Source organism: Calliopsis andreniformis, chromosome 7, assembly GCF_051401765.1.
Source record: "Calliopsis andreniformis isolate RMS-2024a chromosome 7, iyCalAndr_principal, whole genome shotgun sequence".
NCBI lineage: Eukaryota > Metazoa > Arthropoda > Insecta > Hymenoptera > Andrenidae > Calliopsis > Calliopsis andreniformis.
In genome coordinates, this window is record NC_135068.1 from 1,743,109 (window position 1) to 1,765,451 (window position 22,343).

The 22,343-nt window shown below is 39.4% G+C and overlaps 6 protein-coding genes and 1 non-coding gene across 7 annotated transcripts; all 7 read left to right on the forward strand.

Annotated features, from left to right (window-relative positions):
- The first annotated feature begins 14,372 nt into the window (after positions 1 to 14,372).
- Trnam-cau (transfer RNA methionine (anticodon CAU)) lies at positions 14,373 to 14,446 on the forward strand. Its single transcript has one exon. It is a non-coding gene; the product is annotated as a tRNA-Met (tRNA).
- Positions 14,447 to 14,465: 19 nt separating this feature from the next.
- Positions 14,466 to 15,059, forward strand: LOC143181859 (4-aminobenzoate synthase-like). Its single transcript, XM_076382518.1, has 2 exons — positions 14,466 to 14,471; positions 14,520 to 15,059. Exons 1-2 carry the CDS (start codon positions 14,466 to 14,468, stop codon positions 15,057 to 15,059), a joined length of 546 nt encoding a protein of 181 aa, XP_076238633.1.
- Positions 15,060 to 15,090: 31 nt separating this feature from the next.
- Positions 15,091 to 15,486, forward strand: LOC143181860 (putative dihydroneopterin aldolase). Its single transcript, XM_076382519.1, has one exon. It carries the CDS (start codon positions 15,091 to 15,093, stop codon positions 15,484 to 15,486), a length of 396 nt encoding a protein of 131 aa, XP_076238634.1.
- On the forward strand, positions 15,486 to 16,656 carry LOC143181861 (folate synthesis bifunctional protein-like). The gene is made up of 4 exons (XM_076382520.1): positions 15,486 to 15,936; positions 15,969 to 16,231; positions 16,288 to 16,486; positions 16,550 to 16,656. The coding sequence occupies exons 1-4, from the start codon at positions 15,486 to 15,488 to the stop codon at positions 16,654 to 16,656; spliced, it is 1,020 nt and encodes a 339-aa protein (XP_076238635.1).
- On the forward strand, positions 16,656 to 17,126 carry LOC143181863 (dihydrofolate reductase-like). The gene has a single exon (XM_076382521.1). It carries the CDS (start codon positions 16,656 to 16,658, stop codon positions 17,124 to 17,126), a length of 471 nt encoding a protein of 156 aa, XP_076238636.1.
- Positions 17,127 to 19,202: 2,076 nt separating this feature from the next.
- LOC143181864 (small ribosomal subunit protein bS1-like) lies at positions 19,203 to 20,030 on the forward strand. The gene is made up of 5 exons (XM_076382522.1): positions 19,203 to 19,248; positions 19,293 to 19,304; positions 19,351 to 19,432; positions 19,474 to 19,601; positions 19,633 to 20,030. Exons 1-5 carry the CDS (start codon positions 19,203 to 19,205, stop codon positions 20,028 to 20,030), a joined length of 666 nt encoding a protein of 221 aa, XP_076238637.1.
- Positions 20,031 to 20,034: 4 nt separating this feature from the next.
- On the forward strand, positions 20,035 to 20,786 carry LOC143181865 (small ribosomal subunit protein bS1-like). The gene is made up of 3 exons (XM_076382523.1): positions 20,035 to 20,078; positions 20,120 to 20,247; positions 20,296 to 20,786. Exons 1-3 carry the CDS (start codon positions 20,035 to 20,037, stop codon positions 20,784 to 20,786), a joined length of 663 nt encoding a protein of 220 aa, XP_076238638.1.
- The last annotated feature ends 1,557 nt before the right edge of the window (positions 20,787 to 22,343 follow it).

Sequence of the window (22,343 nt, forward strand, 5' to 3'; positions counted from 1 at the left end):
GACTTCTAAGGCCCTAACTCTTCGATCTGATAGAGCAACGCCGTAGAGTGAAGGCTAGCTTGCCCGGAATGCAGAAATGCCCATTACTTTCACACTGATGGCAATTACTCCTTTTATTCAATTGAAAAACTCTTGAATTTATATTGTATTTTATGATTCTGGTGTTGAGTTCTAAGGCCGTAAATATTCGATCTGGTGGAACAACTCCTAGAGTGAAGCCTAGCTTGCCAGGAATGTAGAAATGGCCATTACTTTGACATCCGTTGCATCTGCTCCTGTCATGCGATCGCAAACCTGTTGTATTTACTTTGTATTTTAATCATGTGGCGCTGATTTCTAAGGACCAAACTCAGCCATCTGGTGAAGCAACGCCCTCGGTTGAAACCTCGGTTGCCCGGAACGCTGAAATGACCTTTACGTTCACACTGGTAGCAATTATTCCTCTTATACGATTGAAAATCTGCTGTATTTATATTGTATTTTTTGCTCCTCACGTTTACTTCTAAGGCCCTAACTCTTCGATCTGCAGGAGCAACGCCCTAGAGTGAAGGCTAGGTTGCCCGGAATGTAGAAATGGCCATTACTTTCACACTGATGGCAAGTACTACTTTTATTCAATTGAAAAACTGTTGAATTTATATTGTATTTTATGCTTCTGGCGTTGACTTCTAAGGCCCTAACTATTCGATCTGGTGGTGCAACGCCCTAGAGTGAAGCCTAGGTTGCCCGGAACGTAGAAATGACCATTCCTTTCGCACTGGTTGCAATTATTCATTTTATACGATGGGAAATCTGTTGTACTTAAATTGTATTTTATGCTTCTGCCGTTGACTTCTAAGGCCCTAACTATTCGATCTGGTGGAGCAACGCCCTAGAGTGAAGCCCAGGTTACCCGGAACGTAGAAATGTCCATTACTTTCACACTCATGGCACTTACAGCTTTTATAGAATTGAAAAACTGTTGAATTTATATTGTATTTTACGCTTCTGGCGTTGACTTCTAAGGCCGTAACTATTCGAACGGGTGGTGCAACGCCCTAGAGTGAAGCCTAGGTTACCCGGAAAGTAGAAATGACCATTACTTTGACACCCGTTGCATATACGCCTGTCATACGTTCGCAAACCTATTGTATTTATTTTGTATTTTAATCTTGTGGGGATGATATCTAAGGCACGAGCTCATCGATCTGGTGCAGCAACGCCCTCGGTTGAAGCCTGGGTTGCAGGGACCGATGAAATGACCTTTACGTTCACACTGGTAGCAATTATTCCACTTATACGATTGAAAATCTGCTGTATTTATATTGTATTTTTTGCTCCTGGCGTTTACTTCTAAAGCCCTAACTCTTCGATCTGGAGGAGCAACTCCCTAGAGTGAAGGCTAGGTTGCCCGGAATGTAGAAATGGCCATTACTTTCACACTGATGGCAATTACTCCTTTTATTCAATTGAAAAACTGTTGAATTTATATTGTATTTTATGCTTCTGGCGCTGGCTTCTAAGGCCCTAACTATTCGATCTGATGGAGCAGCGCCCTAGAGTGAAGACTAGCTTGCCGGGAACGTAGAAATGACCATTACAATGACATCCGTTGCATTTGCTCCTGTCATACGATCGCAAACCTGTTGTATTTATTTTGTATTTTAATCATGTGGCGATGACTTCTAAGGCCCAATCTCAAGCATCTGGTGAAGCAACGCCCTTGGTTGAAGCCTAGGGTTCCCGGAACGTTGAAATGACCTTTACGTTCACGCTGGTAGCAATTATTCCTCTTATACGATTGAAAATCTGCTGTATTTATATTGTATATTTTGCTCCTGGCGGTTACATCTAAAGCCCTAACTCTTCGATCTGGTGGAGCAACGCCGTAGAGTGAAGGCTGGGTTGCCCGGAATGTAGAAATGGCCAATACTTTCACACTGATGGCAATTACTCCATTTATTCAATTGAAAAACTGTTGAATTTATATTGTATTTTATGCTTCTGGCGTTGACTTCTAAGGCCCTATCTATTCGATCTGGCGGAGCAACGCCCTAGAGTGAAGCCTGGCTAACCAGGAACGTAGAAATGGCCATTAGTTTGACATCCGTTGCATGTGCCCCTGTCATACGATCGCAAACCCGTTGTATCTATTTTGTAGTTTAATCATTTGGCGATGACTTCTAAGGCCCAAACACAGCCATCTGGTAAAGCAACGCCCTCGGTTGAAGCCTGGGTTGCCCGGATCGTTGAAATGACCTTTTCGTTCACTCTGGTAGCAATTATTTCTCTTATACGAATGAAAATCTGCTGTATTTATATTGTATTTTATTACTCTGGCGTTGATTTCTAAGGTTCAAATCATCCACCTGGTGAGGCAACGCCCTAGAGTGAAGCCTAGGTTGCCCGGAACGTAGAAATGACCATTACTTTCGCACTGGTTGCAATTATTCCTTTTATACGATGGGAAATCTGTTGGATTTATACTGTATTTTATGCTTCTGGCGTTGACTTCTAAGGCCCTAACTCTTCGATCTGATAGAGCAACGCCGTAGAGTGAAGGCTAGCTTGCCCGGAATGCAGAAATGCCCATTACTTTCACACTGATGGCAATTACTCCTTTTATTCAATTGAAAAACTCTTGAATTTATATTGTATTTTATGATTCTGGTGTTGAGTTCTAAGGCCGTAAATATTCGATCTGGTGGAACAACTCCTAGAGTGAAGCCTAGCTTGCCAGGAATGTAGAAATGGCCATTACTTTGACATCCGTTGCATCTGCTCCTGTCATGCGATCGCAAACCTGTTGTATTTATTTTGTATTTTAATCATGTGGCGATGATTTCTAAGGCCCAAACTCAGCCATCTGGTGAAGCAACGCCCTCGGTTGAAGCCTGGGTTGCCCGGAACTCTGAAATGACCTTTACGTTCACACTGGTTGCAATTACTCCTATTATACGATGGGAAATCTGTTGTATTTATATTGTATTGTATGCTTCTGGCGTTATCTTCTAAGGCCCTAACTCTTCGATCTGGAGGACCAACGCCGTAGAGTGAAGGCTATGTTGCCCGGAATGTAGAAATGGCCATTACTTTCACACTGATGGCAATTACTCTTTTTATTCAATTGAAAAACTGTTGAATTTATATTGAATTTTATGCTTCTGGCGTTGAGTTCTAAGGCCCTAACTATTCAATCTGGTGGAACAACGCCCTAGAGTGAAGCCTAGCTTGCCCGGAACACTGAAATGGCCATTACTTTGACATCCGTTGCATCTGCTCCTGTCATACGTTCGCAAAGCTGTTGAATTTATTTTGTATTTTAATCATGTGGCGATGATTTCTATGGCCCAAAATCATCCATCTGGTGCAGCATCGCCCTTGGTTGAAGCCTAGGTTGCCCGGATCGTTGAAATGACCTTTACGTTCACACTGGTAGCAATTATTCCTCTTATACGATTCAAAATCTGCAGTATTTATATTGTATTTTAATCCTCTAGCGTTGATTTCTCAGGTCCAAATCATCCACCTGGCGAGGCAACGCCCTAGAGTGAAGCCTAGGTTGCCCAGAACGTAGAAATGACCATTACTTTCGCACTGGGTGCAATTATTCCATTTATACGATGGGAAATCTGTTGTATTTATATTGTATTTTATGCTTCTGGCGTTGACTTCTAAGGCCCTAACTATTCGATCTGATGGAGCAGCGCCCTAGAGTGATGCCTAGCTTACCCGGAACGTAGAAGTGACCATTAGTTTGACATCCGTTGCATGTGCCCCTGTCATACGATCGCAAACCTGTTGTATCTATTTTGTAGTTTAATCATTTGGCGATGACTTCTAAGGCCCAAACACAGCCATCTGGTAAAGCAACGCCCTCGGTTGAAGCCTGGGTTGCCCGGATCGTTGAAATGACCTTTTCGTTCACTCTGGTAGCAATTATTTCTCTTATACGAATGAAAATCTGCTGTATTTATATTGTATTTTATTACTCTGGCGTTGATTTCTAAGGTTCAAATCATCCACCTGGTGAGGCAACGCCCTAGAGTGAAGCCTAGGTTGCCCGGAACGTAGAAATGACCATTACTTTCGCACTGGTTGCAATTATTCATTTTATACGATGGGAAATCTGTTGTACTTAAATTGTATTTTATGCTTCTGCCGTTGACTTCTAAGGCCCTAACTATTCGATCTGGTGGAGCAACGCCCTAGAGTGAAGCCCAGGTTACCCGGAACGTAGAAATGGCCATTACTTTCACACTCATGGCACTTACAGCTTTTATAGAATTGAAAAACTGTTGAATTTATATTGTATTTTACGCTTCTGGCGTTGACTTCTAAGGCCGTAACTATTCGATCTGGTGGTGCAACGCCCTAGAGTGAAGCCTAGGTTGCCCGGAACGTAGAAATGACCATTCCTTTCGCACTGGTTGCAATTATTCATTTTATACGATGGGAAATCTGTTGTACTTAAATTGTATTTTATGCTTCTGCCGTTGACTTCTAAGGCCCTAACTCTTCGATCTGGAGGAGCAACGCCCTAGAGTGAAGGCTAGGTTGCCCGGAATGTAGAAATTGCCATTACTTTCACACTGATGGCAAGTACTACTTTTATTCAATTGAAAAACTGTTGAATTTATATTGTATTTTATGCTTCTGGCGTTGACTTCTAAGGCCCTAACTATTCGATCTGGTGGTGCAACGCCCTAGAGTGAAGCCTAGGTTGCCCGGAACGTAGAAATGACCATTCCTCTAACACACGTTGCATCTGCACCTGTCATACGTTCGCAAACCTGTTGTATTTATTTTGTATTTTAATCTTGTGGCGATGATTTCTAAGGCCCAAGCTCATCCATCTGGTGAAGCAACGCCCCTGATTGAAGCCTAGGTTACCCGGAACGTTCAAATGTCCTTTACGTTCACGCTGGCAACTATTATTCCTCTTATACGATTGAAAATCTGCTGTATTTATATTGTATTTTAATCCTCGGGCGTTGTTTTCTAAGGTCCATACTCATCCACCTGGTGAGGCAACACCGTTAGAGCGAAGCCTAGGTAGCCCGCACGTAGAAATGACCGTCACTTTCGCGCTGGGTGCAACTATTCCTTTTATACGATGGGAAATCTGTTGTATTTATATTGTATTTTATGCTTCTGGCGTTGACTTCTAAGGCCCTAACTATTCGATCTGGTGCAGCAGTTCCCTAGAGTCAGCCTAGGTTACCCGGAACGCAGAAATGACCGTTGCTTTGACACCCGTTGCATCTGCCCCTGTCGTACGTTCGCAAAGCTGTTGTATTTATTTTGAATTTTAATCATGTGGCGATGATTTCTAAGGCCCAAACTCAGCCATCTGGTGAAGCAACGCCCTCGGTTGAAGCCTGGGTTGCCCGGAACGCTGAAATGACCTTTACGTTCACACTGCTAGCAATTATTCCTCTTATACGACTGAAAATCTGTTGTATTTGTATTGTATTTTAAACCTCTGGCGTTGATTTCTAAGGTTCAATTGATCCACCTGGTGAGGCAACTCCCTAGAGTGAAGCCTAGGTTGCCCGGAACGTAGAAATGACCATTACTGTCGAACTGGTTGCAATTATTCCTCTTATACGACTGAAAATCTGCTTTATTTATATTGTATTTCATGCTCCTGGCGTTGACTTCTAAGGCCCTAAATCTTCGATCTGGAGGAGTAACGCCGTAGAGTGAAGGCTATGTTGCCCGGAATGTAGACATGACCATTACTTTCACACTGATGGCAATTACTCCTTTTATTCAATTGAAAAACTGTTGAATTTATATTGTATTTTATGCTTCTGGCGTTGACTTCTAAGGCACCAAGTATTTCTTGTGGTGGAACAACGACCTAGAGTGAAGCCTAGCTTGCCCAGAACGTAGTAATGGACATTACTTTCACATCCATTGCATCTGATCCTGTCATACGTTCGCAAACCTGTTGTATTTATTTTGTATTTTAACCTTGTGGCGATGGCTTCTCAGGCCCAAACTCATCCATCTTTTGAAGCAACGCCCTTAGTTGAAGCCTAGGTTGCCCGGAACGTTGAAATGACCTTTACGTTCACAGTGGTGGCAATTATTCCTCTTATACGATTGAAAATCTGCTGTATTTACATTGTATTTTATGCTCCTGGCGTTGACTTCTAATGCCCTAACTCTTCGATCTGGAGGAGGAACGCCGTAGAGTGAAGGCTAGGTTGCCCGGAATGTAGAAATGTCCATTACTTTCACACTGATGGCAATTACACCTTTTATTCAATTGAAAAACTGCTGAACTTATATTGTATTTTATGCTTCTGGCGTTGACTTCTAAGGCCCTAACTCTTCCATCTGGTGTAGCAACGCCGTAGAGTGAAGGCTATGTTGGCCGGAATGTAGAAATGGCCATTACTTTCACACTGATGGCAATTACTCCTTTTATTCAATTGAAAAACTGTTGAATATATAGTATTTTTTATGCTTCTGGCGTTGACTTCTAAGGCCCTAACTATTCGATCTGGTGGTGCAACACCCTAGAGTGAAGCCTAGCTTGCCCGGGACGTAGAAATGACCATTGCTATGACTTCCGTTGCATCTGCTCCTGTCATACGTTCGCAAACCTGTTGTATTTATATTGCATTTTAATACTCTGGCGTTGAATTCTGAGGTCCAAACTCATCCACCTGGTGAGGCAACACACTAGATCAAAGCCTAGGTTGCCCGCACCTAGAAATGACCATTACCTTCGCACTTGTTGCAATTACTCCTTTTATAGGATGGGAAATCTGTTGTATTTATATTGTATTTTAATCCTCTTGCGTTGATTTCTAAGGTCCAAACGCATCCACCTGGTGAAGAAACGCCGTAGAGTGAAGCCTAGCTTTCCCGGAACGTAGAAATGACCATTACTTTGACACCCGTTGCATCTGCCCCTGTCATACGGTTGCACACCTGTTGTATTTATTTTTTATTTTAATCTTGTGGCGTTGATTTCTAAGGTCCAAACTCATCCATCTGGTGAAGCAACGCACTTGGTGGATGCCTAGGTTGCCCGGAACGCTGAAATGACCTTTACGCACACACTGGTAGCTATTATTCCTCTTAAACGATTGAAAATCTGCTGTATTTATATTGTATTTTATGCTCCTGGCGTTGACTTCTAGGACCCTAACTCTGCCATCTGGTGGAGCAACGCCGTAGAGTGAAGGCTAGGTTGCCCGGAATGTAGAAATGGCTGTTACTTTCACACTGATGGCAATTACTCCTTTTATTCAATTGAAAAACTGTTGAACTTATATTGCATTTTATGCTTCTGTTGTTGACTTCTAAGGCTCTAACTATTCGATCTGGCGGAACAACGCCCTAGAGTGAAGCCTAGCTTGCCCGGAACGTAGAAATGTCCATTACTTTGACACCCGTTGCATCTGCCCCTGTCATACGTTCGCAAACCTGTTGTATTTATTTTGTATTTTAACCTTGTGGCGATGGTTTCTCAGGCCCAAACTCATCCATCTGGTGAAGCAACGCCCTTGATTGAAGCCAAGGTTGCCCGGAACGTTGAAATGACCTTTACGTTCACACTGGTGGCAATTATTCCTCTTATACGATTGAAAATCTGCTGTACTTGTATTGTATTTTAATCTTCTGGCATTGATTTCTAAGGTCCAAACTCATCCACCTGGTGAGGCAGCACCTTAGAGCGAAGCCTAGGTTGCCCGGAACGTAGAAATGACCATTACTTTCGCACTGGTTGCAATTATTCCTTTTCCACGATGGGAAATCTGTTGTATTTATATTGTATTTTATGCACGTGGCGTTGCCTTCTAATGCCCTAACTCTTCGATCTGGATGAGCAACGCCGTAGAGTGCAGGCTAGGTTGCCCGGAATGTAGAAATGGCCATTACTTTCACACTGATGGCAATTACTCCTTTTATTCAATTGAAAAACTGTTGAATATATATTGCATTTTATGCTTCTGGCGTTGACTTCTAAGGCCCTAACTATTCCATGTGGTGCAGCAACGCCCTGGAGTGAAGCCTAGCTTGCCCGGAACGTAGAAATGACCATTGCTTTGACTTCCGTTGCATCTGCTCCTGTCATACGTTCGCAAACCTGTTGTATTTATTTTGTATTTAAAACCTCTGGCGTTGATTTCTAAGGTCCAAACTCATCCACCTGGTGAGGCAACACCCTAGAGCGAAGCCTAGTTTGCCCGCTCGTAAAAATGACCATTACTTTCGCACTGGTTGCAATTACTCCTTTTATACGATGGGAAATCTGTTGTATTTATATTGCATTTTAATACTCTGGCGTTGAATTCTGAGGTCCAAACTCATCCACCTGGTGAGGCAACACACTAGATCGAAGCCTAGGTTGCCCGCACCTAGAAATGACCATTACCTTCGCACTTGTTGCAATTACTCCTTTTATAGGATGGAAAATCTGTTGTATTTATATCGTATTTTATGCTTCTGGCGTTGACTTCTAAGGCCCTAACTATTCGATCTGGTGGAGCAACGCTGTAGAGTGAAGGCTAGGTTGCCCGCACGTAGAAACGACCATTACTTTCGCACTGGTTGCAGTTATTCCTTTTACACGATGGGAAATCTGTTGTATTTATATCGTATTTTATGCTTCTGGCGTTGACTTTTAAGGCCCTAACTATTCGATCTGGTAGAGCAACGCCAAAGAGTGAAGCTTAGCTTGCCCGGAACGTAGAAATGACCATTACCTTGACACACGTTGCATCTGCCCCTGTCATAAGTTCGCAAAACTGTTGTACTTATTCTGCATTTTAATATTGTGGCGGTCATTTCTAAGGCCCAATCACATCCAGCTGGTGAAGCAACGCACTTGGTGGATGCCTAGGTTGCCCGGAACGCTGAAATGACCTTTACGCACACACTGGTAGCAATTATTCCTCTTATACGATTGAAAATCTGCTGTATTTATATTGTATTTTATGCTCCTGGCGTTGACTTCTAAGGCCCTAACTCTGCCACCTGGTGGAGCAACGCCGTAGAGTGAAGGCTAGGTTGCCCGGAATGTAGAAATGCCCGTTACTTTCACACTGATGGCAATTACTCCTTTTATTGAATTGAAAAACTGTTGAACTTATATTGCATTTTATGCTTCTGTTGTTGACTTCTAAGGCCCTAACTATTCGATCTGGCGGAACAACGCCCTAGAGTGAAGCCTAGCTTGCCCGGAACGTAGAAATGTCCATTACTTTGACACCCGTTGCATCTGCCCCTGTCATACGTTCGCAAACCTGTTGTATTTATTTTGTATTTTAACCTTGTGGCGATGGTTTCTCAGGCCCAAACTCATCCATCTGGTGAAGCAACGCCCTTGATTGAAGCCTAGGTTGCCCGGAACGTTGAAATGACCTTTACGTTCACACTGGTGGCAATTATTCCTCTTATACGATTGAAAATCTGCTGTACTTGTATTGTATTTTAATCTTCTGGCATTGATTTCTAAGGTCCAAACTCATCCACCTGGTGAGGCAGCACCTTAGAGCGAAGCCTAGTTTGCCCGGAACGTAGAAGTGTACATTACTTTCGCACTGGTTGCAATTATACCTTTTCCACGATGGGAAATATGTTGTATTTATATTGTATTTTATGCACCTGGCGTTGCCTTCTAATGCCCTATCTCTTCGATCTGGATGAGCAACGCCGTAGAGTGTAGGCTAGGTTGCCCGGAATGTAGAAATGACCATTACTTTCACACTGATGGCAATTACTCCTTTTATTCAATTGAAAAACTGTTGAATATATATTGCATTTTATGCTTCTGGCGTTGACTTCTAAGGCCCTAACAATTCGATGTGGTGCAGCAACGCCCTGGAGTGAAGCCTAGCTTGCCGGGAACGTAGAAATGACCATTGCTTTGACTTCCGTTGCATTTGCACCTGTCATACGTTCGCAAACCTGTTGTATTTATTTTGTATTTAAAACCTCTGGCGTTGATTTCTAAGGTCCAAACTCATCCACCTGGTGTGGCAACACCCTAGAGCGAAGCCTAGTTTGCCCGCACGCAGAAATGACCATTACTTTCGCACTGGTTGCAATTACTCCTTTTATACGATGGGAAATCTGTTGTATTTATATTGTATTTTAATACTCTGGCGTTGAATTCTAAGGTCCAAACTCATCCACCCGGTGAGGCAACACACTAGATCGAAGCCTAGGTTGCCCGCACCCAGAAATGACCATTACCTTCGCACTGGTTGCAATTACTCCTTTTATAGGATGGGAAATCTGTTGTATTTATATCGTATTTTATGCTTCTGGCGTTGACTTCTAAGGCCCTAACTACTCGATCTGGTGGAGCAACGCTGTAGAGTGAAGGCTAGGTTGCCCGCACGTAGAAATGACCATTACTTTCGCACTGCTTACAGTTATTCCTTTTACACGATGGGAAATCTGTTGTATTTATATCGTTTTTTATGCTTCTGGCGTTGACTTCTAAGGCCCTAACTATTCGATCTGGTGGAGCAACGCCCTAGAGTGAAGCCTAGCTTGCCCGGAACGTAGAAATGACTATTACTTTGACACCCGTTGCATCTGCCCCTGTCATACGTTCGCAAACCTGTTGTATTCATTTTGTATTTTAACCTTGTGGCGATGGTTTCTCAGGCCCAAACTCATCCATCTTTTGAAGCAACGCCCTTGGTTGAAGCCTAGGTTGCCCGGAACGTTGAAATGACCTTTACGTTAACACTGGTGGCAATTATTCCTCTAATACGATTGAAAATCTGCTGTGTTTACATTGTATTTTATGCTCCTGGCGTTGACTTCTAATGCCCTAACTCTTCGATCTGGAGGAGGAACGCCGTAGAGTGAAGGCTAGGTTGCCCGGAATGTAGAAATGGCCATTACTTTCACACTGATGGCAATTACTCCTTTTACTCAATTGAAAAACTGTTGAACTTATATTGTATTTTATGCCTCTGGCGTTGACTTGTAAGGCCCTAGCTATTCGATCTGGTGGTGCAACGCCCTAGAGTGAAGCCTAGGTTGCCCGGAACGTAGAAATGACCATTACTTTGACACACGTTGCATCTATCCCTGTCATACGTTAGCAAACCTGTTGTATTTATATTGTATTTTAATCTTGTTGCGATGATTTCTAAGACCCAAACTCATCCATCTGGTGAAGCAACGCCCTTGGTTGAAGCCTAGGTTGCCCGGAACGTTGCAATGACCTTTACGTTCACACTGGTGGCAATTATTCCTCTTATACGATTGAAAATCTGCTGTATTTACATTGTATTTTATGCTCCTGCCGTTGACTTCTAATGCCCTAACTCTTCGATCTGGAGGAGGAACGCCGTAGAGTGAAGGCTAGGTTGCCCGGAATGTAGAAATGGCCATTACTTTCACACTGATGGCAATTACTCCTTTTACTCAATTGAAAAACTGTTGAACTTATATTGTATTTTATGCCTCTGGCGTTGACTTGTAAGGCCCTAGCTATTCGATCTGGTGGTGCAACGCCCTAGAGTGAAGCCTAGGATGCCCGGAACGTAGAAATGACCATTACTTTGACACACGTTGCATCTATCCCTGTCATACGTTAGCAAACCTGTTGTATTTATATTGTATTTTAATCTTGTTGCGATGATTTCTAAGACCCAAACTCATCCATCTGGTGAAGCAACGCCCTTGGTTGAAGCCTAGGTTGCCCGGAACGTTGCAATGACCTTTACGTTCACACTGGTGGCAATTATTCCTCTTATACGATTGAAAATCTGCTGTATTTACATTGTATTTTATGCTCCTGCCGTTGACTTCTAATGCCCTAACTCTTCGATCTGGAGGAGGAACGCCGTAGAGTGAAGGCTAGGTTGCCCGGAATGTAGAAATGGCCATTACTTTCACACTGATGGCAATTACTCCTTTTATTCAATTGAAAAACTGCTGAACTTATATTGTATTTTATGCTTCTGGCGTTGACTTCTAAGGCCCTAACTAGTCGATCTGGTGGAGCAACGCCCTAGAGCGAAGCCAAGCTTGCCCGGAATGTAGAAATGACCATTACTTTGACATCCGTTGCATCTGCTCCTGTCATACGTTCGAAAACCGGTTGTACTTATTTTGCATTTTAATCATGTGGCGATGATTTCTAAGGCCCAATCTCATCCATCTGGTGAAGCAACGCCCTTGGTTGAAGCCTAGGTTGCCAAGAACGTTGGAATGACCTTTACGTTCACACTGGTAGCAATTATTCCTCTTATACGATTAAAAATCTGCTGTATTTATATTGTATTTTATGCTCCTGTCGTTGACTTCTAAGGCCCTATCTCTTCGATCTGGAGGAGCAACGCCGTAGAGTGAAGGCTATGTTGGCCGGAATGTAGAAATGGCCATTACTTTCACACTGATGGCAATTACTCCTGTTATACGATTGGAAATCTGTTGTATTTATATTGTATTTTATGCTTCTAGCGTTGACTTCTAAGGCCCTAACTATTCGATCTGGTGGTGCAATGCCGTAGACTGAAGCCGAGGTTGCATGGAACGTAGAAATGACCATTACTTTGACACCCGTTGCAATTTATTCGGCAACCTAGCCTTCAACCCTCAACTCTCAACCCTCAATCCTCAATCCTCAATCCTCAATCCTGTATCCTCGGTCCTCAATCCACAATCCTCAATTCTCGATTATCAATCCCCAATCATCAATCGTCAGTCCTCAGTCCTCAATTCTGAATTGTCAATCCTGTATCCTCAATCCTCAATCCTCAATACTCAATCCTCGACACTCAGTCCTCAATCCTCAGTCTTCAGTTCTTAATCCTCAATCCTCAATCCTCAATCCTCAATCCGCAATCCTCAGTACTCAATCATCAGTCCCCAAACCTCAATACTCAATCCTCAATTCTCAACCCTCAATCCTCAATGCTGAATCCTCAATTCTCAACCTCAAACCTCAATCTTCAATCCTCAATCTTAATGTTCAATCCTCAATCCTCAATCATCAATCTTCAATCCTCCATGTTGAATCCTCATTCCTCCATCATCAATCCTCAACCATCAATCCTCAAATTTCAACCTTCAACACTCAACTCTCAACTCTCAACTCTCAATCCTCAATCCTGAATCCTCAATCCTCAATCCTCAATCCTCAATCCTCAATCCTCAATCCTCAATCCTCAATCCTCAACCCTCAATCTTCAATCCTCAATCCTCAATCCTCAGTCCTCAATCCTCAATCCTCAACACTCAATCCTCAATTGTCAACATTCAACCCTCAATTCTCAATCCTCAATCCTCAATCCTCAATCCTGAATTCTCAATCTCAAACCTCAATCTTCAATCCTCAATCCGCAATCCTCGGTCCTCGGTCCTCGGTCCTGCTAAAATTCTGTGCTTTCAGACTGCGATTATTATGATGACACCACTACATATACAGAGCTAAAATGCTGTGTTGTACAGTGCTAAAATGATTGATCTGCCCTCTGGAGATGGAATAAAGAAACTAAATGTCGTTTCCGCTGAAAATTGAGATTGTGTAACACTGTCCCACGCAATGTAGGAGCGTTTTCGATGGCTGGAAAGCACTCAATTCTTAAAGAGTGAGTAACATATTTCCATCGCAATATGCCAAAAATGCAGTCAATACATTCCATTACTCATATCGCAGACATTTTAATAATACGAAGTTAAAATGTAACATCTAGGCATTTGCCTAAGTATCCGCTGTCTGGAAGTCGAATAGTTGGCGTGGCCAGGCAAGGTGAAGATGTTGATGAATAAGAACTATTTAAAAACTACAAACTAGTTCAAGTATACGCAATGTGTCAGAGCTTTATTTAAACTCATGAATTAGCTGTACTCCAGTTAGAGGTACTAATGTCGATGAATGATCTTACAATTACTTCGACACGCAAAATCGGTGTCGATGGATGGACTCAGAATTAGTTAAAAACGCAGAATAATAAGAACGTACTCCTATTGTCATAATTTGAAATTGACATATTATCTGAAAGCCTGCGAGAGAGAAAGTGTGGGTATTGATGGTCTGAGTGATGACATTATATCAGTAAATGATCAAAATTTCAAATCTAAAGTCCCTGACTCTAGAGGGTTTGTTCTGATAGACTTTTGGGCAGAATGGTGTGGGCAATGTAAAAATCTAATGCCGCGTATTGAACAGTTGGCTAAAGACAGAAATGGCAAGATTAAGATTCGCAAGTTCGACATAGATGAAGAGAATGAAGGGCCAAGTAAGTATGGAGTGCAATCTATACCCACTTTAATCGTATTTCAAGATCGTAAGGAAATTGCACGCAAAATTGGTGCAACAATCTATTGATTGTTATATCTTATTGATGCAACAATAATAGACAAATTTGCTCTTGTGTGTATTATAAATATTGATAAAAGGAATTGTAGCTCAGTCGGTTAGAGCAGTTCGCTCATAACGAATTGGTCGTAGGTTCGAGTCCTACCAATCCCACCATTGTGTTGATCTTAGCATGATCGTAACAATGAGAAAACTATATTATATGAATTATATGATGCTATAATAGAGGAAAGAATGGAAAACTACTGAATCTTTGAATAATAAATCAGATGCGTTGCACTTACTAAATCATCCGTTCTACCAATCATGGAATACAGGAAGCTTAAGCTTGCAAGCTTTACAAACCTATGCTAAAGAACATTATCACCACGTTGCTGCGTTTCCTCGTTATATCAATAGCACACATTTTTTGTGCCCAGATCTAAAAATGCGACAAATTTTGCTTGGTCATTTGATAGAAGAAGAACAATGTGATGAAAATCACCCAGAGCTATGGAAACGTTTTGCTGAAGGGCTTGGTGTAACACGTTCTGATCTCCATAAGGATGCACAGATTAAAGAGAAACAGAAGTTAGTTGATGATTACTTTGATATTGTACGATCAGACTTTGCTTCCGGTTTGGGTGCACTTTATGCTTATGAACGTCAAACTCCAGAGGTTTCTAAGTCTAAAATTGAAGGTTTAAAAAAACACTATTCAATAAGGGATGAGCGTTCTCTTCAGGGTTTTCTGGAAGGGATGATGAACGCTAGTGTGTGTTATTAATTGCAAGTAGATTAAACTCAGTGATATTAAAATGCAATGTAATCTTCTGATATCTGACCTGCGGCTTTGGGTTCATTTAGGATATAGTGCAGAAGAGAAGTTTCATTCTCAATTAGTTAGTGTTAGTATTGATTTTACCTTTAAATCCTCCCCTTTAGGACTTACAACTGGCCGGCTTGAGGATACTACATGCTACTTGGAGGTAGTTCAGAGTATTCAATCTCACGTTCAAAGCAAGCAGTTCAATTTAAACGACCACTTAACCCATGAAATATACAGAGCCATTCATAATCTTTTGGTGCAGAAACAACGTATTATTTCTTTCATAAAAGTGACTACTCACAAAGTTGCACCACCCGTTCCCGGTGTGCATGGAGATGTTCTCTTTACTTATTGTAATATATTACGAAAACAGGAAGATAACTAATGATCTATATTTCTATTGGCTCAAATATAGGAAATCGCGTTTCCCATTTACAAAGAGCTGCTCAGTTACTAAAGGAATGCTATTTTAAAGATTTAAAGTCTTCGATCATTCTAGAAACTAAGGCCATTTTACCAAACGGTGCTCCACCTGAGTGGCATAAGTCATTTCTCAACATGATTGTCTATGGAAGTTGTTCTTCTTCTCCCGAAGAGCTATTAAAAGGTCTAAAACAAATTGAGTGTGATATTGGCCGTCCGCAGGTCTATGAAAAGTGGGCACCTCGCGTTATTGATTTGATAAACAGACTATTTTTGCTTCACTTAATGGCAATGCTAAACCCTATGGATAATACTGCAATAATCAACAAGATGTTCGGTACTGTTGCTTATGATATCTCTAACATTCAAGATTGTTTTTTAAAGAGTTTTACGCTTTTGCCAGAGCTTGTGGGTATTATCAATATTACTCTTGATTCACTTCAGATGGTGATCCTTATTATGATGCAGATCATGCAACCAAGCAAGCACTGCAACTAGTATCAGACAGTGCAAGTATAGTTGATCTTGGTGCTCAATCAACAAGACTTGGCTCCTTAATACAAACTGCAAAAGCAGAATATGCATGCTTAAAACCAGTGTTTGATAATCTCAATCAGTATATGAAAGTCGGTGATATTAAAGTCAGTATTGACAGCTTCTGGCCAGACGTTATTTTAAATGTTTTGGAACACTACAACATTGCCTGGGTAAACAATCAGAAGTCATCGTTATTATGCATTTGCTCTCCATACCACCACATAAGGATAACATCATTCCAGATGACACTAGTACCATAAACCATTGGGCAGAAAGGAACATTAATAGATTACTAACTCTAGGTTTTAATCAATGTTCAATAATTATTGATCCTGGTATTGGTTTTGGAAAATCTCTATATCAGAATATCTGGCTTTTACGCAATATAGAAGCATTGCAAAGTTTTGACTGCAAAGTTCTGGATGGTCATTCTACAAAGTCATTTATTTCTTCTTTTTCTACAGAACCTGTCTCTAACTGAGATTTAGAAACAATTGCTTTATCACCTGCATTGCACAACAAGGTTGATTTCCTTCGAGTGCATAATGTGCGTGATCACATGCAATTTTTTGTAGCTCAAGCTGCTTTACAGTGATGATAGTTATCGGATTTATGGCTGTTGATCCCAAGGGGGTAATTGGAATAAATAATGTATTGCCCTGGCATTATGCAAGTCAGTTAGATCATTTTCGTCAGGTGACTGACAAACAAGTTATTGTTATGGGAAGAAAAACATTTGAGATAATACCCCAAAGCATATTAAAGGACCATATCCCTGTTGTTTTTTCTCGTAACGAGTTAAGTTCTTGTTTTAATAGAGGTATAAAGTGCACTATTATTTCTTCTATGCAAGAGTTTTTGTCAATCCAAGGTAGTTCTAAAGTCTTCGTGATTGGTGGAGCACAAATAGCGCACCTTTTTTTGAAGTATGATCTAATCTCAGAGTTTATCATAACAGAAATTCACAGACTTTATAAAGGTGATGTATATTTCGACTTAACATTTCTTGATGGATGGCATAAAACCGCTCTTGCTAAAACAAAAATTATACTATATCTAGGTTAACACGTGATAAAGATGGAAGAAAAAATTGTGAAACTCATTAAGTCTTTTAATTGTAAATTATGCCACCTGAAACAACAGACAAGAGGACCTTTATGAGAAACTATCTGATGTAATAGTATGTATGTTAAAGCAATTTATACCCACTGTATTGAATGTGGAGAAGTATTAGAGCAGGTTCTTGATTGCTATGTTTCAGAGTTGCTAAGAGAAGAAGTTGTTCTTGGTATCACATCAAAAATCATTTCCGTTTGTCAAAAACAAGTAGTTTGCAAAACTGCTTATTCTAAAGAAGAGCTAATCAAAAGAGAAGCTGATGCAATTGTTGATGTGGATCACAATCCTCATAGTATCTGTTTAACGATTAAAGATAATATCTTAATTCCATCTGCTGGCACTGATGAATCAAATCGTAATGAAATGTATATTTTATACCCAAAAGATATTCAGAAAACAGCTCTATCAATATGGAACTATCTCAAGACAAAACACTGCATAAAACATCTTAGCATTTTGATTACAGATAGTAATGTAACACCTATGCATCGTGGGGTTACGGGCGTTGCTCTAGGTTGATGTGGATTTAAACCACTTTATTCCTATATAGGCAAGCCAGATCTTTATAATCAATCACTGCAAGCACCACAAATCAATCTTCTTGATGCACTGGCAACATCTGCTGTTTTAGTTATGGGAGAAGGGGCAGAGCAAACACCAATGGCAATAATTAGAGTTGCATCAAAGGTTCACTTTCTTACTCGTCCGCCAACGACAAAAGAAGAAAAAAGTGCTAAGATATCCATGAAAAAAGATTTTTACTCTCCTCTCCTCATGGGAGCTCGTTGGTTGAAGAGAAACTTAACAAATTTACTATTTCTTCATAAAGAGAAGTAGTTAAAGGAATTTACTCTATTTCTCCCTCTTTTTTTATTATTTTTAATCCATAATTATCGTAAAAGAAATATGCAAAAACTCTATTGATCTATAGTCTGCAAATTATTAGTAACACTTACTTTAAGGAACCTTATTTTACGCTGATCTTTGAGCGCTCTTTTATGGTATTTTGTAAGAGAATAACTTGTGAAATCATCTTCCTTATAGATAAAAAAGTTACACTGCTTTATATGTGATGCTATCCAATCTGTATAGTCCTGATGATCGGTCGCAATGAATATTTCTCCTGTTATAAGTATTTTTTTTTGGTAATAAATTTGAAAATTCCGTATTAGTTAATCGTCTTTTATTGTGACTTATTTTTGGCCATGGATCTGGAAAGAGGATAAAGAATTTTTCAACACTGTTATCAGGAAAATTTACAATCAATTCTCTTGCATCGTCTGTCCATATTAAAATGTTTTTTATGTTTTGTATTTCTATGTTTTTTAGCAAGCGAGAAACCTCCTTTAAGTTAGGCTCACATCCTATAAATAATAGATCAGGTTCATTGAGCACCTGGTAAAGCATACTTTCACCGTTGCCAAAAGCTATTTCTACCCATATTCTTTTTTCGTGAATTTACAATCTTCTCTATAGATTCCTTGCTGTTTTGAATAGAATATTTTTCCAATATTTCATCAAAACCCGGTTTTAACCTGGACCTTCTGGAGAACGATCTAATCCACTTGCTATTCTTAAATAGTATATTCTTGATACATATATAATTTTTGTCACTATATTTTATATAGCTTAAACAATTCACGAAATGAATTAACGAAAAATTACTTGTCAATAATTATTAATATTATATAATATATGAGTTCTAATAAAGTTTAAATTAAAGGTCACATTGTATGAATAATAATGATCCAGTTGTAAATCTACCGGTTACTATCAGAAAGCTATCATCAAACAAGTTTATAGAAGAGATATGTCACGGCCAATTTGAGGATCAAGATAATGCCTTGTTTGAAGATTCTTTTGTTAACAAAATTAAAGAAGGGGATGTGGTAGAAGGTGTAATTACAAGAATAAACCCTAACGACGTTGTGGTTGATATTGGTTTAAAGTCTGACGGCAGAATTCTGATCAGAGAACTCTGTTGTAATGATGAGATCATTGTTGGCTTGAAAATTTGAGTTTATGTGGAAAGAATTGAAGATTATTATGGTTATGTTGTTCTTGTTAAGTTTATATAAGAAAACGTTGACGCCACTTACGTTTTTCGGATAGAAGCAGAAGCTAGCAAGAAGTTGACGCTACGCAGTTTTTTCGATCTCTTACATTATAGAGAGATATAAACAACCAAAGATAAGTTGTATTAATGGCTGTACTGTGAAAATAAGAATATTACACTGTTATTTGTCGTTCAAGCAAGTGTGTTTTATTCAAATAAAACCCGCAAAACCTTTAGAGTTCTTAGCCGTAAAAAAGCAATTAAAAACGAGAAATGGAATAAGTTGGAAGAAGATACAGTTACAAGAGCTGAAGTAAGCGGAGTTATTAAACGCTCAATTAAATGTGGTTTTATTGTTGATCATGGTGACGGAATAATATGTGAATTTGAAGCAAGTAAAAGACGCGAAGCACCTTATTGAAACTGAACAAAAGTTCATCGTGCTTAAAATGGATAAGAAGCAAGGTAATATTGTAGTATCAAGAAAGCTGGTATTAGAAAAATTGCACCCTGGTGAAAAAATTAAATTTTTAGAATCTTTAACTGAAGACGATGTAATAGAAGGAAAAATAAAAAGCATGACTCATTACGGTGTATTTGTTGGTATTCATGAATCAGATGTAGTTGGAGGTATAGATGGATTGCTACATATTACAGATATCTCTTGGAGTAGAGTGAGACATCCATCTGCAGTTTTTGCTTGTGGCCAGACTAGAAAAGTTAAAATTATAAAAATAGATAAGGAAAATACTAAAATTTCCTTGGGTGTGAAGCAGCTAGAAGATAGCCCTTGACAATATGCAGAGTCAAAATATCCAGTTGATAGTGTGCATAAGAGTTATGTAACAAGCATAGAAGATTACGGATTGTTTGTTGAGCTTAGACCTGGAATTAAGGGTTTAGTGCACTCGTCAGAAATAACCTGGATTAAGAGTAATTCATCAGTTAGTAATGTCGTAACAAGAGGACAAGAAGTATATGTAAAAATTCTCAGTATTGACACTGCTAAGAGTAGGATGAGTTTAAGCATGAAAAGGTGTGTAAACAACCCTTGACAAGTATTTATCAATACATATCCTCCTGGTTCTATTGTTTCTGGTGAAATGAAGAATAATACCGGCTCATATGTATCTGTTGCTTTCAATGATTCTGAAATAGATGAGAACGTAAAAAGGACAATATATGTAAAAGATTTAAGTTGGTCTAGAAATAGTTCAGATGAGATAAAGAAGTATAAGGTAGGTGATAAAATAGAAGCAAAAGTAATAAGGGCTAACGTGAATCGGGCAAGAATTTATCTTGGAATAAAACAAACAGAGTATGATTCTCTTGAAGAACTGATAATGAAAGTTAAGGTAGAGGATAAAATACAGGTTATTGTAGGTAAGAGAGGAGATAATGGATTAGTCGTTGAAGTTGACAACGATGTAACCCTTCCAATAGATCAAGAACATTTACCGGAAAATAAAAAGTTTTCTATATCAGAAAAAATAGAAGTTGAAGTATTGGATGTTGAAGAATATAACATAGTATTATCTGCTAAGCGATAAGGTTTACTTATTTTGACTTCATATAAATGACAACAAAGTCTGATATAATAGCGAGGTTAGCAAAAAGACATCCTTTTTTAAATAAGATTGTTGATAAATTTTTTGGGATACTTTCAAGCACATTGAAGCATCATAATACAGTTGAAATTAGGGGGTTTGGTTCTTTTTCAGTTAGACGTTATAACTTGAAAGAAACAAGCCATTTAATGTTACAGAAGTTCATAAAGAATCAATACTTTAAAACATATTTTCGTAGCAGTAAAAAATTATCTGATTTGATAAATGTATAAAAACTTATACCATAAATAAGATGAAAGTAGGGGTTTGAGTTTATACTGTACGATAGAAATTTTTAGCACCATATGCAAGTAGTAGAAATAGTTATACGTAATAACACATACAAAATATCTTGCGAAAGTGGGAAGAAGAGCCATTTATTACGTCTTGCTAATAGTTTTGACAAGCTAGTTGGTTCTCTATCTCAAAAAACTGGAGGTAAGGGTTCGGATGCATTAAATTCCTTACTTGCAGTGCTAATTCTTGAGAATAAAATTTGTAATTAACAAAGCGGTTGGATGAAGCAAATCAAGAGCGCGAGATGTATAGAAACGAGAAAAGAATAGAATATATTGAGGTACTAGATAAGGTAAATAAGATTATCATTAACCTTGAGTGCAAAAAGGATTAACTTCAATAAAGCAAGCAATTAAATTGACTATCTGACTATTTAAGCCAGAAGGGAGGTTTGTCTTACGAGTTGTGTAACAATACAATTCGTAATCATCAAGATCAACAATTTTTTCGTATTCGATTAGTTTGCTCAAGGAAAATTTATCAAGATATTTGAATGCGAAATGCCCTAAAAGTATATCGGTTTCTTTGCAACCCCTATTCCAGCTTCTATACATCAATTTTCTTCTGAGTAGTGAGGTATCTGTCATTGCAATTAAACTTTTTTTTTAATTTAAAAGTGAAACTAAATACTTGTCAAGCGAGGCGCGTTTTAATATACTTAACATTTGTTTAAGACCTAAATACACAGTGGAGTTAATTTCGAATTTCATTCATCAGTTTGGCAATGGAATATATTGTTTTCTGACATTTGCCTTAATCATTTCTGTTATAGTGTTTGTGCATGAATATGGGTATTATGTTGTTGCCAAAGCATGCAAAGTTAAAGTTGAATCTTTTTCTATAGGTTTTGGTCCTGAAATTTTTGGTTTTAACAATAAGTCTGGGACTAGATGGAAACTAAGCGCTGTTCCATTGGGTGGTTATGTTAAAATGTTAGAGGATACTAAGGCAGCGAGTGTCCCAGCTGATCAAAAAGAATTAACTGAAGAAGAAAAGTTGTATTCATTTCATACAAAATCACGGTATAAAAAAGCAGCAGTGGCTTTTGTAGGACCTTTTGCAAATATGATACTTGCTGTTATAGCTTTTACAATATTTTTTAGCGCGGCAGGTTATTAACGTACTCCACCGGTGATTACGAATGTAATTGAAGGAAGTGCAGCCAAACAAGCTGGCCTATTACCAGGTGACACTATTACACAA

Bases quoted from the DNA above. Each gene is read 5' to 3' on its own strand.
- LOC143181861 (XM_076382520.1), top strand. From the start codon at position 15,486: ATGATCTATATTTCTATTGGCTCAAATATAGGAAATCGCGTTTCCCAT. The intron at 16,232-16,287 runs GTAAACAATCAG...CCACCACATAAG, and splicing joins AACACTACAACATTGCCTGG to GATAACATCATTCCAGATGA. The intron at 16,487-16,549 runs GTCATTCTACAA...ACTGAGATTTAG, and splicing joins TGACTGCAAAGTTCTGGATG to AAACAATTGCTTTATCACCT.
- LOC143181865 (XM_076382523.1), top strand. From the start codon at position 20,035: ATGCAGAGTCAAAATATCCAGTTGATAGTGTGCATAAGAGTTAT. The intron at 20,079-20,119 runs GTAACAAGCATA...TGTTGAGCTTAG, and splicing joins ATAGTGTGCATAAGAGTTAT to ACCTGGAATTAAGGGTTTAG. The intron at 20,248-20,295 runs GTAGGATGAGTT...ACCCTTGACAAG, and splicing joins CAGTATTGACACTGCTAAGA to TATTTATCAATACATATCCT.
- LOC143181863 (XM_076382521.1), top strand. From the start codon at position 16,656: ATGATAGTTATCGGATTTATGGCTGTTGATCCCAAGGGGGTAATTGGA.
- LOC143181864 (XM_076382522.1), top strand. From the start codon at position 19,203: ATGTGGAAAGAATTGAAGATTATTATGGTTATGTTGTTCTTGTTAA. The intron at 19,433-19,473 runs GCAAGTGTGTTT...CAAAACCTTTAG, and splicing joins CACTGTTATTTGTCGTTCAA to AGTTCTTAGCCGTAAAAAAG. The intron at 19,602-19,632 runs GTGACGGAATAA...ATTTGAAGCAAG, and splicing joins TGGTTTTATTGTTGATCATG to TAAAAGACGCGAAGCACCTT.
- LOC143181860 (XM_076382519.1), top strand. From the start codon at position 15,091: ATGCAATGTAATCTTCTGATATCTGACCTGCGGCTTTGGGTTCATTTA.